The 24100-nt window shown below is 42.7% G+C and overlaps 1 protein-coding gene across 1 annotated transcript; it reads left to right on the top strand.

Moving 5' to 3' along the window:
• Positions 1-2040: 2040 nt before the first annotated feature.
• Positions 2041-23199, top strand: TMEM40 (transmembrane protein 40). The gene is made up of 13 exons (XM_054035161.1): positions 2041-2423; positions 6708-6764; positions 8935-9074; positions 9715-9868; positions 13606-13713; positions 15400-15501; positions 17210-17245; positions 19026-19058; positions 21067-21129; positions 21453-21524; positions 21614-21688; positions 22513-22575; positions 23007-23199. Exons 2-13 carry the CDS (start codon positions 6716-6718, stop codon positions 23024-23026), a joined length of 915 nt encoding a protein of 304 aa, XP_053891136.1. The 5' UTR covers positions 2041-2423; positions 6708-6715; the 3' UTR covers positions 23027-23199.
• The last annotated feature ends 901 nt before the right edge of the window (positions 23200-24100 follow it).

The raw sequence follows: 24100 nt of genomic DNA, 5'->3' as shown, positions 1-24100 counted from the left end.
AGAGAGCATCCTACTAGATGAGTATCTGAGGGACTGTTTTTTGAATTCAGGGACTACAAGGACCTTTTAATTTCTGGAGAGTCCATCTTTAATCCTGATGTTGCTGATGACCAGAACTTGAGGGAGAAGGGGAAATGATGCCAGTTACTAGGCTTATTGAAAAAGGACTGAACTGAAGTGAGGAACAGAGAAACGGAGCCTTCAAGCTTCTTCCATGCCATCCTAATAGCTTAACAAGAGACTACAGGCCAGATTCACTGTTCTGCTCTGACTGCCTTGTCCTGCTCCAGTAATACAAAGCAGCAGGAGTGTGTCAGCAAATTGGACACTTAACCTTAACACACGCTGAGGATTTGCGCCCACACACTTAAATTATATGCCTAGCTGGGAAAACTCACCTAATGTAATAAAATCTAACTCCCAGCTAAGAAACCCAGAAAGCATCTACCATGAGTGAAAGTACAGTTTAAAATTTGAGGTACAGTGCAGAGAGAGAGGTGATGTAACCATTTATAGTTGCTAAAATGGCTGCTAGGCTGTTTGGGTAAAAGTGAATTTATAGTAAAATGTTTTTGTTTGTGTCTAAACTGAGTCTGATGCCCTATTTCTTTGCTGCGACTGAGATCCTCTTGGCAGAGCAGAGATGGGGGCTGTCAGGGAGTGGATATGATTCCCATATTCTCTACCTGGCCCCAGGACAGGTTAGACCAGCCTGGGGGCAGCTAGCAATAGCCCTAAGGGACTGTCTGCTACCAGTGAATAACCAGTGTCCTCAGCACAACCTTCCCACCCCTTGTACCAGGGCTGTGTCGGTAGGGTGGCGAAGTTGACTGTATTCCTACTTGGGACTCTCCTACATTGGGGAAATCCACAGCAGGGAAGATCAGGCGAGAGAATCTGGCCCTGAATATCTCTTTGACTAATGCAGTGGTTCTTCACATGCATCCGACGAAGTGGGCATTCACCCACGAAAGCTTATGCTCCAATACATCTCTTAGTCTTAAAGGTGCCACAGGACTCTCTGTTGCTTCTTAACCTTTACTGCAGCCTGCACCCCTTTGGTTCTCAAAATATGTTCTTGCACCCGTTATCAAAAATCAAAATCTGTTCTCGCACCCCTTATCAAAAATAATTGAAATAGGTCAGTTCTTTAAACCTAGATATATTTTTGTTTGTATATTACAGTAATTGTTTAAAAATGTATAATGTTAATAAATACGTAGGTTTGATGAAACAAAGTTGTGGTACTTACTTGTCTGTGCTTAATTTGTGTTTTCAATGCTTTACCTTCTAAAAATATCTGGCATGTCTCACACCCCCAGAAAGGGCATCTCGCACCCCTAGGGGGTGCATGCGCCCAAGGTTAAGAACCACTGGACTAATGGATAGGTCTGCTATTATACACTCTAATGCATCACACTGTACTAACAGATCGCTGTTTTCTTGCTTTCTAATCAGAAAAACCTGATATGCTAAGCTTCTATCTGGAAAGAGCACAAATTCTTGAGGGCATCTAGGGCCAGACTGTGTAACTTACAAGCTGTCCCACATAGGATGTTGGGGGTGTGGCGCTGTCTTGCACCAGTGGCAGCTCTGGGAGTGATTTCACCTCCTGATTGTGAGAAATCCTTCAGCTACCTGGACACACAGAGCAAATCTGCCCAGCACATCTGGCCAGCTGCATGGGATGATGCAGCCAGGCAGTGGTCTCATCTATTCAATATCCCCATATGAGAAGGTAGTCTCTGGGCATGTCTGCACTGCAGTCAGAGGGGTGACTGCAGCACATGTAGGTATATCTGAATTAGCTTTCGTCTAGCTAGCTCAAACAGCAACAGCCGGGAAGCTGCCGCAGCATGTGGCTTCCTCCTCCTTGCCCTGCCTCCTCCCACAGTGAAGACAATCCCCTTATAACTGAACTTGCAAAACAAAAGTGGAATGAATTTAGATTTCGTTTCCTCTCTGTCTTTATGAGGCAACCAGAAAACTAAAGCTGTTGCTGCTCCACCTCCACCCAGACTCATCAGGCAAGTTGGTTTGCATTTGTGCCTGGCTGATTCAGGGGCCCGAGGCCCTACCACCTCCTTTCCTTGGAATCAGGAATCTCCCGGACGTGGTGGAAGTTAAAGTTCCAGCCTCACTGCTCGGTGTTTGGGGTAAAACTTTAATGTAAGGAACTCACGGCTTGGAGGAGGAAATGAGTCAGGCAATCTAAGGGAGCAGCACCACATGTAATTGCCATTGGGACTGTGATTTCACAGCCCCTCCGTGTGCCAACTAATCCAGAGCACGTGATTAATACACACAGCCAGACATCTAGTTGTCATCACTCTGCCAGGCCCAGGCTCCTACTACACGCATCCCTCTCTGCCTTTCAGACAGGACGGTTCACCTTTGAAGCAGCAGTGCCAGCAGGAGAGCAGGTAAATGCCAGGCACAGAGAGAACGTGGTTACATCAAAGGGTTTTTGGTTTTGGTCATTTCTTACCTTGTAATGGGCTGTTTCTCTATCTGTGAGATAGAAACGATGGGGTTATTTATTTTCCTCTGGGAACTGAATTGACATGGCAGGAATCTTTGTGGTTTAAAGGACAATGTTAAATGGACTGGGCCTCAAAGCCCCTCACCTAATAAGTTGGTTCTTATTGTCTGCCTCCTTCTGATGTGTTTTTTTAAATTAACGATCATTGTAGTGAAGAGACAATGTTTTAAATAAGTGAGACTAGTTCTTTGCCTTAACTTTTCTCAAGTTGTAAATGTGAGCTCTATGGGGCTGTGTTTAATTTACTGAAGTTAAAAAAAAAAAAAAAAAAGTCTTTAGCTTTTTGAAAACCGGACAGCCAAATACTACACAAGGAAATAGATACATAAATGTAGACTGTTAAAGGAGTGTTCTATATCAGTGGTTCTCAACCTTTCCAGACTACTGTACCCCTTTCAGGTGTCTGATTTGGCTTGCATACCCCCAACTTTCAAACTCATTTAAAAACTACTTTTGATTATAAAATCAGACATAAAAATACAGAAATGTCAGGGCACACTATTATTGAAAAATGGTTTACTTTCTCATTTTTACCATGTAATTAGAAAATAAATCGATTGGAATATAGTTATTATACTTGCATTTCAGTGTATAATATATAGAGCAGTATAAACAAGTCCCTTCTGTGTGAAATTTTAGTTTGTACTGACTTCGCTAGTGCTTTTTATGTAGCCTGTTGTAAAACTAGGCAAATATCTAGATGAGCTGATGTACCCCCTGGAAGACCTCTGCGTATCCTCAGAGGTACATGTACTTCTGGTTGAGAATCACTGCTCTATATCTTTGAATGTGTAAATGGACAGTTAATAGAGAAGGTGCCAGTAGATGGCACTCAAGAACAGAAAGCATAGTTCTTGGGTTTTGTAGGATCAATGAAACTTCTTGTGAGTTGCAAATGGCTTCCTCTTGCAGTTGTTTACATTATTTCTTAACACAGGCCTGATTATGATTTCACACAAAAAAGTTTTATTCTAGTATAATTCTAAAAAGACTTCAGAGACATTAAGTTCTGATTTACAGCATGGTAAATGAAATCAGGCTTATGACACGTCTCACAATTCCCCCTCAACTGTCACACTTGAAATGCCAATATATTATCATTATTTTGTCATTACTGTGTATAATCTACTAAAACAGTTTTCAGAGATTTATAGTTACAGAGGATGTACTTTTCTAAGGAATAATAATAATAAACATTAATAAATAACACATTATTATTATTTATGCATTTAGACTTATTTTCAAAGGAACCCAAGGGGACTTTGTTGCCCAAATCCCATTGACATTAAATGGGAGTTCAGTGCCTGACTCTTTTCTGTTTCTTTGAAAATCCCAGCATTAAAGCACAAGGATTGATTAGGCCTTATCAGGGGCACATCTACGGAACCCACAGCATATTTATTCCTCTTTCCAGTCCTTTGCAGAAGGACATATAATGCAGTGGCACAGAGCAGTGTTCTTTTCGAGCTCCAGTATTCCAATAAAATCCTAAGGAATGTTGTAATATACCTGGAATAGGGAGTGGCACCAGAAGTGTATTTTGTCTAATGTACCCAATATATTAGACACAATGAAGGCATTAACTCATTAAGGCATATAAATGAGTAAAGTTTTAAGATACATCAATTCTGATGGCTCATGATGTTGACACCGTCAACATCTGCCTTTAACATTCCATCTGTTATTCCATTTGTACACTCTGTCAGATTCACTGATGCATGGTGGCTCGCTTGGGCCTCTTTGATGCTCCTAGAGCGAAAAACCAGGAGTAAGAGCTGATTGGACAAAGCAGTACAGAGCATATTGGCTAAATTCCCCTCCCCATACCCCAAGTTTCATTTCAGGCTGAAACCTGCCTGTAATGTTTTTACAAAATACAAATATTCATTGGATTAACTGTTTGTGTTATTAAACACCCAAACACCCAGACTCGCAAGAAGAAGGGAAATAAATTTATTTCAAGTAATTTTATTCCTTTCTCCCTTAGTATTTCATTCAATTTGACAGAATTCAATACTATGAATTATACATATATCAGCATAAAAATGCCATTATTTAAAGTGAAAAATATTCCACCCAGAATGGGAGGAGGGATAGCTCAGTGGTTTGAGCATTGGCCTGCTAAACCCAGGGTTGTGAGCTCAATCCTTGAGGGGGCCACTTGGGGATCTGGGGCAAAATCAGTACTTGGTCCTGCTAGTGAAGGCTGGGGGCTGGACTCAATGACATTTCAGGGTCCCTTCCAGTTCTAGGAGATGGGATATCTCCATTAATTATTTTTTTTATTGTTTCATCAAAATATCAATTCTGCCTCTCCTCTTACAAGTTTTAGTCCATTCACTACTGATTTACACTACTGTGAGTTGGAATCAGGCCCATTGTAGTTGAAAATTATTTTAATTCAAGAATTAATGGTTTCATGTGTAAGTATTTAGTTATTTTCTAATCTGCACACAAAGAACTATATTAAAGTAACATTAGGTTGCAAAGTCAAGTGCTTCTAAGTTAGGAAGTACCAGAACTAAGGTTGTCTGTGTAACCTTAATGCTGTCCCCTTGTGTATATACACTCTTAAATGACTTGATCACATACTCTTTTCCCGCCCCCCCCCCCCCCCCCAAGACCCTTGCCTCATATCCTTCCCTCCCTCCAACTTCCAGTTGCAGACCCCTTACCCAGCCAGTTCCAATTTCTTTCCCCTCTCCATTTGCAATCTCACTGGACTACTTGCTGCAGTCCATTCCTCTCCAGAAGAGAAGAATGAGGGGGGATTTGATAGCAGCCTTCAACTATCTGAAGGGGGGTTCCAAAGAGGATGGAGCTCGTCTGTTCTCAGTGGTGGCAGATGACAGAACAAGGAGCAATGGTCTCAAGTTGCAGTGGGGAAGGTCCAGGTTGGATATTAGGAAACACTATTTCACTAGGAGGGTGGTGAAGCACTGGAATGCGTTACCTAGGGAGGTGGTGGAGTCTCCTTCCTTGGAGGCTTTTAAGGCCCAGCTTGACAAAGCCCTGGCTGGGATGATTTAGTTGGGAATTGGTCCTGCTTTGAGCAGGGGGTTGGACTAGATGACCTCTTGAGGTCCCTTCCAACCCTGATATTCTATGATTCTATGATTCTCTCCCTCCCCTGGGTCCAGCTCTTGTCCATTCCAATCAGACTGCTTCCTCTTCCATGCTGCCTGGTGCCAGCAGGGGGTTCACTGAGCGCACAGAAGGAGACGGGGTTCCTGCTTTCAGTTCCCATGCCCAGCCCACCCTAGCCCAGAGCAGCCATTACAGCTTCACCCCTGTCTCGGGCTGGAGCATGCTCCATCACTGTGTGGGGATAGTCTGTTCACTACTAGAAGCAGTGAGAGGCTTGAGCATGCTCAGAGTGGATGGAATCAGGGATTTTAGCTGCCAAGAATCTAATGTCTCTAGAGACCATGTCCAAACTATAATTTTTCAAAAGTTTCTAATTTTGCCAAATCCAGGTAGCAATTCATAAGCACAGTGAGAGGCATAGCCCTGATACACAGGCCACCCGCCTGCTAAGTTTCAAGTCCCTGCTCCAAATCATGGGAGTAATAGAGCTATTCAAAGAAAAGATTGCCAGAATTTTTTTAACATGGGCAAAACTATGTATTTTCCCCTAGCTTTGTTCTCAGAAATGGCTAAAGTGTTTTGGCTGCAATTTTCCAAAAAGTTCAACTGGAGGCAGACACCTGGTATGGAAAATTTCAGTTTGGCAAAGTTATAGGCTACCGAAAACTGGATCTTATCTGGGTTGTGTCAGTTTTCGGTAGCTTATAACTTTGCCAAACTGAAATTTTCCATACCAGGTGTCTGCTATCATTACGTTACTCACTTCTATGGCAAATAATTAAATATTTTTATAATAGCAACAAAAAATTATATGATTGAGTCAGGAGTTCCTATATTTTTACTCATGATGACAATAACTAGTTCTTTCATAATACCCAGGCCATAATCCTGCTGCGCTCACTCAGGTGAACTCCCATTGACTCAAAGGGAGTTTTGCCTAAGTGATGGCTGCAGGAATGCAATGCATGCGTGATTTCAGAATTCTAAGTGCTGTAATGATACACTCTGTGTCCGCATGGAAGAACATTGAGGAAAGCACGGAGAAGCTCATGCTCATTTTAAAATTCTGTTTTTACAGACACAGCAATGGACAACTTTAACTTCTCACTTCCAGTTCTCACTAGAAAACAACAAGGTAACGTAAGGGAAACATGGAGGCCAAGGCCTGCGGCAATGTCACACCACAACCTATGTCCTTGCTTTTGTTGTGCTGGCCCCTGAAGCTCAGAACTTGGTCCTTCTGAAAATGTGCCTTGGTCCATCCCCTCCCCACTTGTAAAAGACCTATGGAAACACTCCTAAGGCGCACGCGTCAGACAGCAGACGGGCACCACTTCAGGCTGAGACACTTGCATTTATTCTGGTTTCTCTTATGATTTTTTTTAACTCTTCTATTTGGCATTATCACAGTTGAGGGGACGGGATTCTCCCTCACATCCAGGCCTCTGTGCACTGCAGCAGGATGAACTCCTCTGTCACACACATGGCATTGCACAGGCCCAGAGCCACCTGCAAGCCCCATTGTAGGAGTCATGTTGTGACTCTGGGACATGGAGCTCCTCACAGACAGCCCCCCCCCCCGAGTTGCCTACATTACCCTGGGGGTGTTTTTGGCCCCAGTCAGCCCAGAATCCCCAGAACTCAAAGATGGCTTACAGGGCCGGCTCCAGGGTTTTTGCTGCCCCAAGCAGCGGGGAAAAAAAAAAAAAGAAGCCACGATCACGATTGCAATCAGCAGCAGCTCCACCGCGCTGCTTTCTTCTTCGGCAGCAATTCAGTGGCAGGTCCTTCCCTCCGAGAGGGACAGGGACCCTCCGCCGAATTGCCACCGAAAAGCCTGACGTGCCGCCCCTTCCCCTTGGCCGCCCCAAGCACCTGCTTGCTCAGCTGGTGCCTGGAGCCAGCCCTGATGGCTTATGCCAGTGGTTCTCAAACTTTTGTACTGGTGACCCCTTTCACATAGCAAGCCCCTGAGTTTAACCCCTCCCCCAATAAATTAAAAACACTTTTTTTATATATTTAACACCATTATAAATGCTGGAGGTAAAGTGGGGTTTGGGGCAGAGGCTGACAGCTCGTGACCCCCCATGTAATAAGCTCCCGACCCCCTGAGGGGTCCCAAACCCCAGTTTGAGAACCCCTGGCTTAAGGCCACCCATTCTGTGGTGCTGTGCTGTGTGTCTTGCGCCACCAAGAGGCACAGCCCAGGAACTCACCCCTTATATTTGCCAACCTACGAAGAGATTAAGGAAGAGAACAAACAATGAAACAAAAACATGAAACCCCACGGGAGAAATCAAGAGCGTATTGTGTCATCCTGGAAGATCGTCCATCTGGGATCCTCTTGCAGCCATTCCTCCTTACAGATAGGCGGGAACATTCTTACATTTGAGGGTTCAGTATCCGGAAATCAGAATCACACCTACTAAATATGCCACAAATGCAGCTCAACAGTCAGGGCCTAGCTTTAATCAGATTTTGCTCCCTTGCTATATTCTGAGCTCAACCCCTCCTACTCTAAGGGTACGTCTACACTGCAATTAAAAGCCTGTGGCTGGCGTGCGCCAGCTGAATCAGGTTCATGGGGTTCAGGCTAACTGCAGTGTCGATATCCAAGCTCAAGCTGGAGATCGGGTTCTAGGATCCTGGGAGGTGGAAGGATGCCAGAGCTCGGGCTGCAGCCAGTGCCAGAACGTGTACATCACAATTAAACAGCCCTGCAGCCTGACCCTTGCGAGCCCGAGTCAGCTGGGCACGGGCCAGCTGAGGGTGTCTAATTGCAGTGTAGACATACCCTAAGTGGGCTGATGCCAGGGTGAAAGTAAGTTAAAGGACTACCAGTATGCCAGAGTCCTGGGCCGGGACGGGGCCTCAACCGGAAGAGGCGGGGCCTTTAAATCACCCCCGGACCTACCAGCTGCCGGCTTACTTTCACCTCTGGTTAGCAGATTACCACCAGTACCTTTTGGTACCCACTCTGTTTTGGCCACAGCTTCTAGCGTTAAAAATATTTCCCCTTCTTCCTCCAATGAAACAACAATTTCATTGCAACAAAGCATTGCAAAGGTACCAAGACTGTTATCAACTTATGAGATTCTCTTGTTGAGTAGTGGCAGACATGCATTTCTTTATGCCATTGTTGTTTTCATACCAACTGATCAAGTGTTACGCCTCTTCCTAGAAGCCAAACATGCTGCAGGGACCCATGGCCATTACCAGAGCTATGTAAGAGCATGACAGTAACTCCTCATCACAAGTCCATCCTGTATGCACCTTCTTTAATTGTATAAATATCTTTTTCCTAGACATTTTTCAGAAAGCTTTTGCTGATGATGCTGATTACCTGGAAACATCTGAGAAAATGAATCAGTCCTTCTGGAAATTGTTAATAAAATGTTTAGCCACTGTTAACCCAGCCAGCCTGACCGCTGAAGAAACACACAATGTAAGTTACTAAAGAAACCTCATTTTCTTTTGTTCTTTGTAAAATATTAAGTATTTCCTTATTGGCGGCATGGTTTTGCTTGTCCACTGTTCTTTGGGAGAATAAAATGTAGCGCCTGATCCTCGTTTATGCTAAAGTTCCTTTATGCTGGCCACAGCTGCATAAAGGGGCCTTAGTGTTAAAGAGAATCAGGCCCAAAGTTCTGATTTATTTTTATTGCTGCAGATGAGAAGAAATTAACTTTAAAAAATATTAGCTCTCCAATGTATTCCTCTGTATCTATTCACCTGCTTTCTTTGCAGCAAGGACACTAATGCTGAAGTTATAAGATAGCGTTGCAAGCTATTCAAATGGTCACATGTCCATTCAAGAACCTTGTACACTATTTCTCCAGTCCTGGGACTCAGCCACAGAGTAGGATGAAATGTTTAATGCTATTACACCACGCCACAGTGATTGCTTGTGGGATAGTTCAGTGAAAGCAGCATGGGCTAAGGGACTGAGCACTGGACCTCATTTCCCCTTCTGTAAAGTAGGGATATTATTGTGCTTTTCCCAGGTGCATTGTGTGATGCTTATGATAAGTGCTTGGTTTTTTTTTTAAGTAGGCCTGTTGGATGTGTACTTACCTTTCTTTCAGCTCCTTAACAGAGGCATAAACTCATCTGATGAACGTGCAGCGTCCTTGAAGACCATAGGAGAAAAAGGAGTTAATGCAGTGGTTGTGCTTTACCTGCTGCTAAAGGTGAAAGATCTATCTGCCTACAGAGAGTTGCCCAGCTCCAAGAAAAATGGTGAGTATTAATTGGCTGCACATCTGTCCAGACCAAATCTGGCATATAGACAAGGAGTAATAGCTCTGTTTTGTTAAAAATGGCTATAGCCAGACTAGGGCTTTAGTTTTATTTCAAAACACTGAAATGTGCTGGGCAGGAAATAGAAGTGAATTACAGTAAAGTAAACAGAGAAAGTGCTTGGAAAGACATATTGCCCAGATGATGATGGGAGCCAGATAGATAGAAGCTGTGATGGGTTGGATCACAGAAGCCGCCTTGGGACTGCCAACTGATGTGCTGAGACTACTTTTAACCCATTTTCCCTGCCAGCTTGTGACTTCAGTGCCCTGCCTGGTTTGAGCCAGACATACTTGCCTGCTACAAACCCAGACCCAGGTCTGACCCATGTCCCCCAACAGCTGCAGGCTTAACTGAAAACAGCTTAAGAAGTGTTCCTGTCTCTAACACTCAGATGCCCAGCTCCCAGTGGGATCCAAACCCCAAATAAATCCATTTTACCCTGCAGGGTAAATTTACAGGATAAATTCATAAATTGTTCACCCTCTATAACACTGATAGAGAGATATTCACAGCTGTTTGCCCCCCCCCCAGGTATTAATAAGTACTCTGAGTTAATTAATAAGTAAAAAGTGATTTTATTAAATACAAAAAGGAGGATTTAAGTGGTTCCAAGTAATAACAGACAGAACAAAGTGAATTACTGAGCAAAATAAAATAAAACACGCAAGTCTAACCGAATACAGTAAGAAACTGAATACAGATAAAAATCTTACCCTCAGAGATGTTTCAATAAGCTTCTATCACAGACTGGACGCCTTCCAGTCTGGGCACAATCCCTTCCCCTGGTACAGCCCTTGTTCCAGCTCAGGTGGTAGCTAGGGGATTTCTCATGATTGCCACCCCTTTGTTCTGTTCCACCCACTGATATATCTTTTGCATAAGGCGGGAATTCTTTGTCCCTCTCTGGGTTCCCACCCCTCCTTCTAAATGGAAAAGCACCAGGTTAAAGATGGATTCCAGTTCAGGTGACACGATCACATGTCACTGTAAGACTCCATTACCCACTTGCCAGCACACACATATACAGGAAGACTTACAAGTAAACAGAGCCATCTGCAGACTATTGTCCTGGTTAATGGGAGCCATCAAGATTCCAAACCACCATTAATGGCTCACACTTTGCATAATTACAATAGGCCCTCAGAGTTATATTTCATATTTCTAGTTTCAGATACAAGAGTGATACATGGATACAAATAGGATGACCACACTCAGTAGATTATAAGTTTTGTAATGATACCTTACAAGAGACCTTTTGCATGAAACATATCCCACTTACATTATATTCACACTCATTTTTAACCATTAGAGGAGTGAAGTTCTGGAACAGCCTTCCAAGGGGAGTAGTGGGGGCAAAATGCATATCTGGCTTCAAGACTAAGCTTGATAAGTTTATGGAGGGGATGGTATGATGGGATAGCCTAATTTAGGCAATTAATTGATCTTTGATTATTAGCAGGTAAATATGCCCAATGGTCTGTGATGGGGTGGGATCTGAGTTACTCTAGAGAATTCTTTCCTGGGTACTGGCTGGTGAGTCTTGCCCACATGCAGGGCTGGCTCCAGGCACCAGCTTAACAAGCAGGTGCTTGGGGCGGCCAAGGGAGAGGGGTGGCACCTGCGGCAATTCGGGGGTGGCAGGTCCTTTGCTCCCTCTAGGAGCGAAGGACCTGCCGCTGAACTGCCACCGCCGATCGCATTTTTTTTTTTTTTTTTTTGCGGCAGAAATGCTGGAGCCGGCCCTGCCCATATGCTCAGGGTTTAACTGATTGCCATATTGGGGGTCGGGAAGGAATTTTCCTCCAGGGCAGATTGGCAGAGGCCCTGGAGGTTTTTTGCCTTCCTCTGCAGTGTGGGGCATGGGTCACTTGCTGGAGGATTCTCTGCACCTTGAAGTCTTTAAACCACGATTTGAGGACTTCAATAACTCAGACATAGGTTAGGGTTTATTACAGGAGTGGGTGGGTGAGATTCTGTGGCTTGCGTTGTGCAGGAGGTCAGACTAGATGATCATAATGGTTCCTTCTGAACTTAAAGTCTAGGAGTCATTAACATATTTTCATAAAATCATAGAGTGCAATGTCACAGAAGTTATTTAAACAGATGGAGACTGTACTTGTTCTAGTTTGCAGGGTTTCTCTAGAAAAAGGCATTGACCATTTAGGGTTGAGATCCTCACTCAGTGAGGAAGTCAAAGAAGCTACGCCAGTTTACATCACACAGTCAATTTCCCCCTCTTCTGATTAGACTAATCATAGCAAAAAAATAATTCTCATGTAGAGTGCAGCTGACCTATTGATCAAATCAGCAGTGCACTGAGCTGCCATATTGGGCAGACAGCTGTGCTAATCTGGCGGAAATATTTTAGCAAAATTTGCCATTGTGTGTCAGGTGATTCTGTGAGCCTCATCTGATTTCCCTGGGAAATTTGATAACATGGCTAATTTTGAATAGAAAATGTACAGAATTTGGAGTTTTGATCTTTGAATCTGAAAGCCTGGTTTTGCTTGGAATAGGCCCTTTCCCCCATTCAAATAAGCCTATTTCTGAGCCAAAAGCTTACAAAATATGGCAGGTTTGGGGGAGATGTGAGCCCACATTCAAGTCTGTAATGAGTTATGAAAGAACACAAATTGCCAGTAGCTTTGCCTTTTGCTGACCCTATTTCACCACCCTCTGTTAGGAACATGGAGGAGGGACTGTTCATCTTAGGGTCTATTTACACTTGGAGATTGACCAAAATAGCTGTTCCAGAATAATGATGTCCTGATTATTAAGATACATTCATGAAGGCTGAAATTCATCCTTGTGTAGAGGGCCTATGTCCCACCCTCCCCCAAATCCTACTTCAGGACAGAATGGCACTCATTGGGCAGGGACTGTCTTTTTGTTCTGTATTTGTACTGTGCCTAGCAAAATGGGATCCGGGTCCATGACTGGGCCTCCTTGGCATTACTGTAATACAAATAAATATTAATAATTGGATACATAGGCCTTGTTCAGGATCTCTGTGCAGCGTTACATTTAAACCCAAAAAGAATTACCTAAAATACACCAGTGACTGCCAAGAACCCCCCACTGCTGGGAGTGTCTGGAGATCCCAAGACCACCCACTTCTTTAGAAAATTTTCTCTGGAAACATTTTTCAAATGTCTGCAACCCAATTCACAGAGCCCAGAAGAGTTTAGCAAGCACAGCATTTAGAGCTCTCTCTTATGCCGACAAGAGGATGTTGGTGGTGCAGTGTAATTCGAGAGACGCAATGAGAGATCAAGATTATAATGGGAAAATAGCAGCCCAGAAGTTGGTGAACAATCAAGTCCTCCAACAAAACCACCCCGCTTGTTCTACTTGTGTCTGCTTCTGGGCAATGTGAATTTTCATGGGAGTTGGCAGCATGGACATGGTAAAGCCCATGCCAAGATGTCTTGGGCTCCCACCACAGCAGCATTTTAAACATTTTTTAAAATTGTGGCCTTAAGCATTTGAACACTTGTCTATTTCATGCTTTTGCTTGTGTTACTTGCAGTGCTGTATGTGCACTAGCAAGCAAAAACAAGTTAAGACTTGATTTTCCTGGAGGAGCTCCATTGTTAATAATGCATGACTGTAAAGTAGGAAAATCTTAAATACTAGTTTTAAACAGAATATATTTTATGTCTGCATTTTAACAGATGAAAAATTGAAACTACTTCAGGAATTGGAAAAAAGTTTCACATTTTCACCAGAAGAAAGTGAGGTTGAAAGGTCATCTCGGGAGCCTGCAGAGACACAACCACGAGGTACAGAGAGTTTGTCTTGCTTTCACTTGCAATTTAATGGTAAAAAAATTTAAGTTATTGGTAGTCTGACTAACGGCTCAGATATTTATAAAAGAGAATCCTGTGCCAGTTCTGCAGGGATTCAAAAAACCTCTGAAATAAGAAACTATGCAAAATGAGATGTCAAAAGAGCAACATCTTTAGATTTACCAGGTGCAGAAGAGTAGCTATCGGTCTCCAGTGGAGAGGTGGTATTTGGATACTGATAGTCACTATGGACATAGGGAGCAGATCGAAGTCTCTGAACTAGGGATGGGATGATGAAAGGCAGGCAAGCAAGAGAACAGAGGTGGTAAGAAGCTGGTGCTATGATTGTGGAAGGTAGTAGAGGCAAGCCGCTGAGGGAGGGAATAATGAAGGAGGACAGAGAGCACTGCAGACAGGGGGATGGTGGTAGAGGGAAGATGCAAGTAGGAGAGACAGCACTGGGGTTAGGAAGAGTGATAGGAAGCAAACAGGCCACAGTAGGACAGAGCCAATACGCACCATACAGATGTCACGTGCCAAAGTCTGGCGTCCAGGTAGCCATTTAAATATTTGTATCTTTTTCCATTTTGGAATGACACAGACACAAATACCAGCAAAATTCCTCTAACCCCTTCTACAGAGAAAACAAACCTGAATCCATTATTCAATTCTCTCTAAAGATTTCTCACTTGAGGAGTGTGATGGGGGCCACTCACCACAGCATCACCTCTAATTGGCTGTCATGGTGATTAGCTCTGCCAGCCAGTGCACCCTCTCCTGTCATCCTCTCCATTTGGAGACCCACCTCAGTCCAAGTACTCCAGCATCCTCTTCATGACTCAGCCCTCTGTCCGTATCACCCACTGTTTCCCCCTTTCAGGGATGGGTACCACTGTTCAATAGTCAAGCCACTTCCACAGCAGCGAATGGGGAGAATCCAGCCCTGCCCACTGCTCTGGGTCCCAACCCAGTGACTCTGTAGATAGCAGCCTATTGCTGCATCTCCTTAACTTCCTTCAATGCTGCTTTAATGCCCTGGGCCACTTCCCTATGACCCCAGCACCTTCTTCACCCTCAGGGCATTCAGTCAGCAAGTCCCAGCAGCTAGCCAGAAGCTGCCTCCTGATCCCCCAGTCTCTGCCAGCAACTACTCTGTCTAAGGTGCTACCCCTGCTGCAGCCTGCTAGGAGCATAGTCCTCACTGCTCTGCCCTGCAGCTCCTTTTGTACTAGCCTGCTGGTCTCTGATTGGCTGCTCCGTGCAGCCTCCCTCCAAGTGGCTGCTTCATGCAGAGCCTCCCTAGTCTGTCAGGAGGACTCACCTCCGCTGCTCCTTTCTGGGATCAGATGAGGCCACCATTAACCCCTTCCACTCTGGTGTGGGGTGAGCACCCCATCACAAGTAGGTTAGAGATTTTAGCAGCTTAAAAAGATATTGTAACGAGAGAGCTTTAATGATGTGTCATTGCACATCCCGTTCATAAAGATACATTTCTGTGCATAACAACATTGACTTTTCTCGGATTTCTTGCCAAGTGACTGCTCATATGCCTGCACTCTCCAAGGTGTTCATGATGTGTGCTGAAACCTGTGCTAAGGCACCTCATAAAGTAGTTTAAAGAACATACAGAAGTAGCTTCTAATAGCTATAATACTTCACTATCATTTCTTTCCTTATTAGCCACCAGTGCTGGCAAGAAAAAAGTCTCTGTGGCAACAGTAAAACCAATTTCTCACAAAGAAAGTCAGGAAGACCAAGACCATGAAAATCAAGATGGAAGTGGTATGCAAATAAGTCTCTCTTTCCCATAGGGGCTCCTATTATCATTAACTTTCTAGCACCCAGGACCAAGTGAATTGTATTTTAAAGGTGAAAAAGAAAAATCACTAGGTGGCTCTTTATACAGCTGTGTGAAAAAACATGAACTCTGTTACTGCAACTTTCTGGCCAACTGCTGTATTCCAGCAGTTATTGCTGATCTTCCTCCTATCCAGACTTCTCTAAAGACAGCTATGAAACAAAGGTAGTTTATAATGATCACTGTATTTAAAGGGCCCGGACCTCCCAACACATATCCAAATGGTCTTTATTATATTATGGCCAAAACGAAGTTTTTGTGCCATCTTTTCTGATATTGCTGAACTATTTTTCATTAACCCTTATGAGACTAGAACTATTTCTCTACACAAATACTGATCAGGAAGATTCAGAGGCGCAGGACACTGAAGCCTAGCTATTTCAGGTGGGGTGATAGAACAATAGGGTTATTTGTTTAGTGGGGGCACCCATAGGCAACAAAAGAGGGATAACACTTCTGGCATTCTTTTGTTTCCGCCCAGACAGGACAAGCAGTGTTAATTGTGTGCACATATTCTATCTGGCCACAGCCTCTTCAATCATTCTGTTCCTGACGGAAGCAGGAATCTATGTGGTTACACAGACCACATTGCCTAAACTGCAGGCCCTGGCTTGGAAAACCCCTCCACCTCTCCAGTCACAGAGAAGGTACACCACAGGTTTTGGGGGAGCCAGAAGCAGGACGGAATACTTCCACTCTGATCTCCCTGTGGCTGTGCTCCTTGTGCCACATGCATAAGCACAAACACAAGCCAACGCTTGGTTGTAGAAAGGGACGATGATGATGATAAAATATTAATAACCATAGCACATATGCTTATCTCTAAACTTTTTGAGATGTTTGCATAGTAAATCATTAATATTAGAGCTGGGCCTGGAATACAGTACCAGCTCTAAAGCCCTTCCCCTCCAGAAACATGGGAGAGCTCCCATCTGGATCTCAACTTTTTGTTGATTTCAGTTCATACCTAGGGTAACAGTTGGGCAGAGACTGAAATTCATCTAAAGAGTTCAAACACAAATGACAGGCAGCGTTTATAGTGTCCATAGTCAGCCCCCCTGGAACTGATTTGAGGAATATAACTGAAGTCAATGCATTGTTCTCAGGATTTTTCCTCCCCTGTAAAAGAAACCACCAAGCAAAGGCAGTCCAGATACAGGAAATGTGTGTGATATCCACGTACAGATAGTAACATCCATCAGTCCGTAGTAGTGGACCGTAAAATGTAAAAAGTTAAAGCTTTTGTCATTTAACTAACCATTCTAAATGTCTCGAGTCTGATTCAATAGCAGCATGTTTAGATTGACATAATGTCACACAGGAGTCTCATAGTACAATAGAACTCCATCATCTAATGCAGGGACTAGGATTTAGGAGCCTCTAAAAATTATTAACTTTCAGTTGCTGAGTATCATTGTGTATAAATTACTTTCCTTTAGAAGCTAAGCTGCATAACTCACAACCAAGATACTAATTTTAAAGACTAGGGGCTCAATTCTGCCTTTAGCCACACTTGTGCAAGTGTACTGATTTCAGTGGGATTGCATGCATGTGACTGAAGGCAGAATTGGGCCCTCAATGCTTGCTAATTGGATGGATATTAATCTACTGTATATTTGTGAAATATTTTAGGTGCACCGGGAGAGGTTGTCCCCTATAATGAATCAGGTAAATTCTCACAAGTTACCACCATCAGCAACTTCACATGGATGGAAACAGACTTTTGTAATGGAAAGGTTTCTAATAGCTGGCTGACAACCGAGTTATGTAAAAGAATAACTGCATGATTATAAATGTGCTGTGTCAATGTGCCTGTTTTCCTGGAGTGCCTTTAGTCTGGCTTTAGACCTGGATATAGTGTGGAGACTACATTCCTAGCTTTGTTTGAGCTCTTCGCGGTATTTGACAGACGTCAGGTGTCGATGCTGATTTTTATTACATCTTTCAGCTGCCTTTTGTACAGCTAACGAGGGGATAGTGACTCATTGGTTAGAACAGCCGGGAGTGGATAGGATCCATATACAATGGTTTTGTTCCTTCCTTTTAGGTAGGGACCTAGTGATTATGATGGACAGTTGTTCATTCTTCCCCAGAAAGCTCACATGTGCCAGGCTGTTATTTGATCCCTTGTTCAATGTGGCTATGAGACTGTGAGCTGTTTGGAGCTTGTTTTCAGTAAGGTGATGATGCTCAGCTCAGGTCTCCTTCTAAGCTCACCCAGATCCTGCAGCATCCATGCATTCCAAAACCTTGGCTGAAATAAGATCCTGGGCGAAAGCCAAATGAAAATCCAGGTAGAGGCATTGCTAGGCAGAGGCAGCTTGGAGCTGATCCCTAAATTCCATTCACCTGCAACGTGGCAGCAAGAGAAACGTCCTGACTAAAGGCCTGTGTGCCCCCTGCTGCCGCACTGGGGATGCTGCACCGGCTGGGCTGATTGCCCTCTTGTGTTCTCTAGTTCATCCCTCCTGCTCCTGGGCAGATCTGTCACATTAGTCAGGAACCAGGTTCTGAGAGCAGAAATGCTGGAGGAGACTTTGCCATTGGGGAGAATGCCTGCTCAACCGCTCCCCTCTACTGCTATAATTGGCAGGGGTTGGGGTGGGGGGATAGGAGTTGCTGTTGCCTTGGAAGTAAGGGAAGGGAGGGTTCTAGGAGGGAGTCCCTAAAGAGTGATCCATTGTTAACAGGACTGGGTAAGATGCCCGGGAGGTCTGGATAGTAAGGAGGAAATAAGCACATCTGAACACGCTCCCTGAATTCCCAGGTGAGGGCAGAGTCTCACGGTGCCTTTTCTACCATACCTTTGGTGGGCCTGGAGATGCCGCCTTTTTTCTCCGCTGTGGACTTCACCACAGTTACCCACATCTTTGTTACTTCCAGACTAGACTACTTCAGTGCAGTCTACTGTGTGGAGGGCTAGCCTGGTGGTCAGAAATATTTGACTAGTACTGAACGCTGCTGCCAACCTCATGTGTAAGTTAGATTGATACATAACACCTATGCTCCATGCTGGGCTGCGCTTGCTTCCAATGGCAATTGTGGGGATTGGGTATGAATTATAAATCCCTAAATCATCTGGGACTCAGCTACCTCAAAGAAAGCAGAAGTCATAGCAACTGTGAACAGCCAAAGTGTTTTTGCTACCTGCTCCTCGTGTTGAATTCCTAGGGTGCTGGAGGGCCCTCGTCTCTCACTTGCTCCGTCCTCTGGTCTGGTGCCCTTTTTGATGTCTTTTTCCTGTTTTGAATCTCTAGATGGATTGTTATTTGTCCCTGGGTAGCATTGATAACAGTGGGGAATAATCTCTTGTGTGATCAGCTGTTGACAAAAGGCACATTGTTTCCAATTGTAAATATGCATGTGCGTTGTAATGAAGGGTCTCACATGAATTGATTTTTGTTTTAAACTACAAGAGACTAAGTCCTAATATTTTGTTGCTTTTCAGAGATTGCAAGACGAGAAAATGCAACTGCTGCTGGTAAATATAAAAAAGCGAACAGAGAAGTTCTGTTTTCCCTAAAGTATGGGTGCCTTTTCTTTCATGTATATTGTATTTCAGTAATTAACTTTGGGTATTGGAGAACTATTTGATCTCCAAACCCATGGTGAAATTCAGGATTCATACAAAACCCACATGAACCCAAATTGCTGTTTTACACAACTGTTCTGTTATTAATAATTTGTATAACTATGGGTAAAATGAAATTCACCCTGTGCAATCATTTTGTATGGTGAATTCAGCTGAACATAGGCAGACACAGCAGAGCTATAGCTTGTGATGATTCAGCCATGAAGATGTGTTTCGAGGGGGTGGCTTTAACCCTTGTCAAATGAACAGTGAATAGGAAAAGAAAAGAAAAATATTTTCTTGTCGAAACTCTTTGGTTTCAAAACTTGGCTGGAAATATGGTAAAATTTCCATCCCTTTCTAATTTCTTTCAGTCCATCCCTAGCACAAGCACAGTATCTCACAGTGGATTTTGGTAATTCTGTCTTCAGTCCTGGTCAAATTTCTAGTTATATATTCAAAATTTCTTTTAAGTCTCAAGAGATTTGGGTCAGTTTTTATTTTATCCAAACAGATTTCCCCCTCCCAGATAGAACTCTTAAGTTTGGGGCTATTATAGAAACACTTTGTCACCGTTCCCACTCCATGATCCAGCATGGACATCCTCTTTTAGGCTTCTAGCTCCCCAGCTGTCACCTCTCATGGGCGGAGAGTCATGTCTCTCTTCCCCCTGACTTGGGTATTTTCAGGCTGCACAGTTCCCTGTCTCCACTGTGAATTCTCTAGCTAGTCACGCTACCTCAGCAGGCCAACTTTGCCTTTCTTCCTCAGAAGCTACAAACAGCATATTTTTCCTGAGAAAGCACGTTTATTCTGAAGGTGAAAGTATTGCAGAGGAAAACATATTAAAACAATAAAAATCTACACACATGCTAATAAGCTTACTAGAGATCACCCCAACTCAAACTAGGGTTCTGGCAGGTGAACAATCCTTCAGATCCCACCCAGGGGTTTGCCTATGGTTTCAAGTTCATAACCGGCTTGGCGCAGAACAAGCATTCTTCCCCTCCCCCGCATGAATCTGTGAGTCATTCCTTTATACACCTGGGCCTCAGATTGTGTCCTCATGTAAAAGGTGATCAGCACCCAAAAGGGCCCCTTGGCAAAGCTTCAAAAGGTGAATATCTGCAAAACCAGAGGGGTTACATTTTCCTACACTTCCCTGAAGCAATTTCCTGAGAAACCCACTTATCTTTAAAAGTTCACATGGTTCCAAATAGTCCTTTGAATGACATAACACTTTCCTCCCTAGAGACATTACTTACAATCCCACACCAATGCATAAACATTTGCAGTATTCATACAAGGAACTCTTAAGATACTTGAAGTTAAGTCAGTAAGATTTAACTTAATTCAATAGGGTTTGTCCAGGTTATTGCAGGAAGTTGCCATATCTGTCACACACTTAATCGTCAGATTTCAACAGATTCTATCCACATCGTCATAATGATGAGTAATTTTTATTTATTCCATTATAGCAGCTGTGGCCCTAGAAAACAGATTTAAGACCTTAGGGCTCAATCTGAAATGCCTTATTAGACAAAACTCTGGTTTACCTGGGTCTCAGTAGAGTCATGAGATACTCCTACTGCTTCAAGCTTGATAGGCTAGAGAGTTGAGGGCCAGAGAAATGTCTGCTTTTAAGATAATTATGTTTTGCTAATTCATGTGATGTAATAATACAGCTCCTTCTAAATCATCACTATCAGTTAAAAGTTCTGTTTTGGGGTTTTGTTACATCTTTCTACAATCACTAATTTGATCTTTTTTGAAAGGCCCTTGTTAGTCTTTCCTGGGATCAATATTACAATGATTTTCAAAGCAAAATTCATTTCAGATGCTGAAAGTAAAACAACCCCTCAAAACTTCTCTCTTTTAGAGTTATTGTTGCACTAATAGTGATGTCACTTTCCTCTAGTATGTGAAAACGTTACTTACCTTCAGAGATGTCAGAGACAGTGGATAAGAATACGGAAAAATGGTAAGAATCTTCTTTTATTTAGCTGATCCCAAGCCTAGAGAATCTTGGGCCAAAGAAGAACCTGACCTGAGGGCTTTGGCTTCAGTTCAGCAAGGGACTTAAGCAGGTGCATAACTTGAAGCATGTGATTAATCATTTTGAAGTTAATGGGGCTGCTCATGCTTCAATTTATGCACATGCATTTCACACTTCAGTCTAGAGGAACTACATAAGGTAGCTGAGGTGGAAATAGAAACTATTTATTATGCTAACTGCTGTAGGTGAATATGTATGATCAAGGGCCATGATTTTAGTGATATAATTTCCTTTCTCTCTTATTTCAGATGTGTTCTTTCATTTTGTCATTCTTTGCTTTGGCATTGGAGCTGCACTAATTAGCTATTACCACTACAAAGGTAAGACAGGAGTTTAGTGTAAGGATGAACGATTGTATTTTGGAAGACAGAGCAAAACCAAATACTTGTATTTATTTTATTCTCTTTAGACTGGACCATTTCTCTTGGTTTTGGTTTAATCACCTTTGCTTCCCTAGAAACCACCGGAATATATTTTGGTCTTGGTAAGTGTATTTTATAGTACCTAAGAAAACAAGAGGCTTTATATCAGTACCTGGGAAATGCAGAGTTTATGCGATCACGTAAAAAACACAGATGTAGAAAAATGGTAATGGCTGAGATTACATAAAATATCACATCACGTAATCCCCCCCCCCCATTCAGAATTACATGCCATGCTTGGCGACACACTGGCCTCTGACATTTGAAAGAGAGGCGGACTCATTTTCCCCTGCTTACCAATCACAAGTTCTCTGAAGATACAGACACACATTCTCCAGCAGTGGTTAAAGAATTTTTTTCACTTGACCAGAGCTTGGAGTAATACTATTCTCCCAACATCTAGCAAGGTGGAAGTACTTAGAGTTTGATTCTGTGAGGTGCTGGACAACCTCAACTCGCATTGAGAGGAAAGACAGTTGAAAATGCTCAGCACACCTTGCAGGATTGGCTCTCCAAGCAGAAAACACTCAAATATTGCTACTTGGAATTAAAAAAATCCTCAAGTGATTTCATTGGGGGAAAAGTGCAGTTAACAGAAACTTAAGGTTTCCTGTTACATCACATAGTAGTAGAAAGCTCCTTTTCTTATTTAATATTAAGACACTTGACAATTTGTGGAACTGTTTTGTTGGCAAGCAACTTGGTTCAGAGTCAGTATTTTGTTAGCAATAGAACTGCAGAAGGACCAGTTAAAAAGTCAAACTGAAACACTTTATATATTTGTTGGTGACAAATATCACTCACCTCTTGCCCTTTGCTATTTCACTTCTTCTATGTTGAAATCTAGCTGGTTCTGAACAACTCCTGTATTTTTGTTTTTAAATAGTGCATCGAATTCACAGTGTCCTTGAGCGTTTCATTCCTCTGATTCAGAGATTCAAAATACCAGGTAACACCACATTATTGTTCAGTCTTATTCTCTGTAGATATATTTCCTAGCTATCTCAGAGCACCCCATTTCTATTAGGGCCAGAGAACTAGCTCTGTTTTTTAAAAAGATTGTACTATAGGCTATCATTCATTCCTTGAGCCTATTTTATTTAGAAATTCATTTCCCTCAATTGTGAGTGGCAGAGTATTTTCACATTCTTAATGTACTGTAGAGGACTTTGGTTACTTCTTGGCAATGTTTGAATGAGAAATCTGACTGAGCTGGGACAAATCCCTACTTTTTGGTCTTCATACAAGTATCAGCTAATGTCTAAGAATGAAAATCCAGACATGTGGCATTGGGGGGGGGGTGGTTTTAATAGTGAACCCAGTGGAGTGAATTTGAACAGAATTCTCCTGACAGTCCTGTTTTTTTGTATCATCGTATAGGTATTAGAAAAGTTGACTGAACAGAAGATTCTGAGAGTTCAACAAGTCTCTGGTTTCTGGATTGATTGTACTTATGTGAATAAACCTGTTTTATGGTGCAGTCATAAAATCTAATGGCCATTATAAAATATTGAAGCGTTAACCATAACATTTGTTATTCTCTCCACTGGGGAATAAAAACTGTAGTACAGTATGTCTGTCCTTTCCTTTGATGTTTTGTGGCTCAGTGCAACCAGTAAAATAGGCTGGGTTTAGGTTTATAAATTCATTTTAAGCTATTTGGTTAATACATCATGTTATTTTCCCCACCCATATAATCATGTCGGTCCCACTTGAGAAGTCTGATCCAAAGTCCATTGAAGTCAAGGAATGACGTGCATAGACTTCATTGAGCTCTAGATCAGGCCTTTGATGTTTCAAAAAAAGTCTTTGGAAACCCTTGTGGGGTTCCTTTCCTCCCGCACGTTCCGGGTCAGGTTTACTTTTCATGTTGCACCCACCTATACCTCCCTGCTAGCACCAGTGCTGATTGGAGCTATTTCCCTTTGGCTAGAGCCCTGCATTATGAGTGTTATCTGAGCATGTGGACTAGTCAAGGCTGTTTTTCAAAGCACTTTGTTAGCACCTTTCCTCAAAGAGGCAACCATGGCACCCTCTGCTTTCTTCACACCTTGTGAAACCATGAGCCAGACAAATCTCACCTGCTTGAACACCAACAGTACAATTAATTTGGATTAGATTAATTTATTGTAGCAGACCTTGATAAACTGTGCTTAGAATATAATGACTTGCAATGAAAGCCAGGTGAGATGTTACACACAGTGTATAGCAAAATGCGGAAATGTATTAGTGACAGCAAATTTAATTTCTCTTCCTGTGACAGCAGTTTGAGGAAAAATAAATGAGTGGTTCAAAAAAGAATAAATAATGAACTATAGATTTGGAACACCTGTCATTTTATAGGGTTTTTTTTTTTGGCAAATTTTTTAGAACTATAAACAGTGGAAAGTGCTGAAGACACAGCAAAAAAAAAAAAAAGTGGTTAAAAAACTAAATGTTATACATTATAATATATGAAGGCATCAAAAATGCCT

The sequence above is a fragment of the Malaclemys terrapin genome, chromosome 7, assembly GCF_027887155.1.
Source record: "Malaclemys terrapin pileata isolate rMalTer1 chromosome 7, rMalTer1.hap1, whole genome shotgun sequence".
Taxonomy (NCBI): Eukaryota; Metazoa; Chordata; order Testudines; family Emydidae; genus Malaclemys; species Malaclemys terrapin.
This window is presented reverse-complemented; position numbering and strand designations above follow the sequence as displayed.

Bases quoted from the DNA above. Each gene is read 5' to 3' on its own strand.
- TMEM40 (XM_054035161.1), top strand. From the start codon at position 6,716: ATGGACAACTTTAACTTCTCACTTCCAGTTCTCACTAGAAAACAACAA. The intron at 6,765-8,934 runs GTAACGTAAGGG...TCTTTTTCCTAG, and splicing joins TCTCACTAGAAAACAACAAG to ACATTTTTCAGAAAGCTTTT. The intron at 21,525-21,613 runs GTAAGACAGGAG...TATTCTCTTTAG, and splicing joins TAGCTATTACCACTACAAAG to ACTGGACCATTTCTCTTGGT.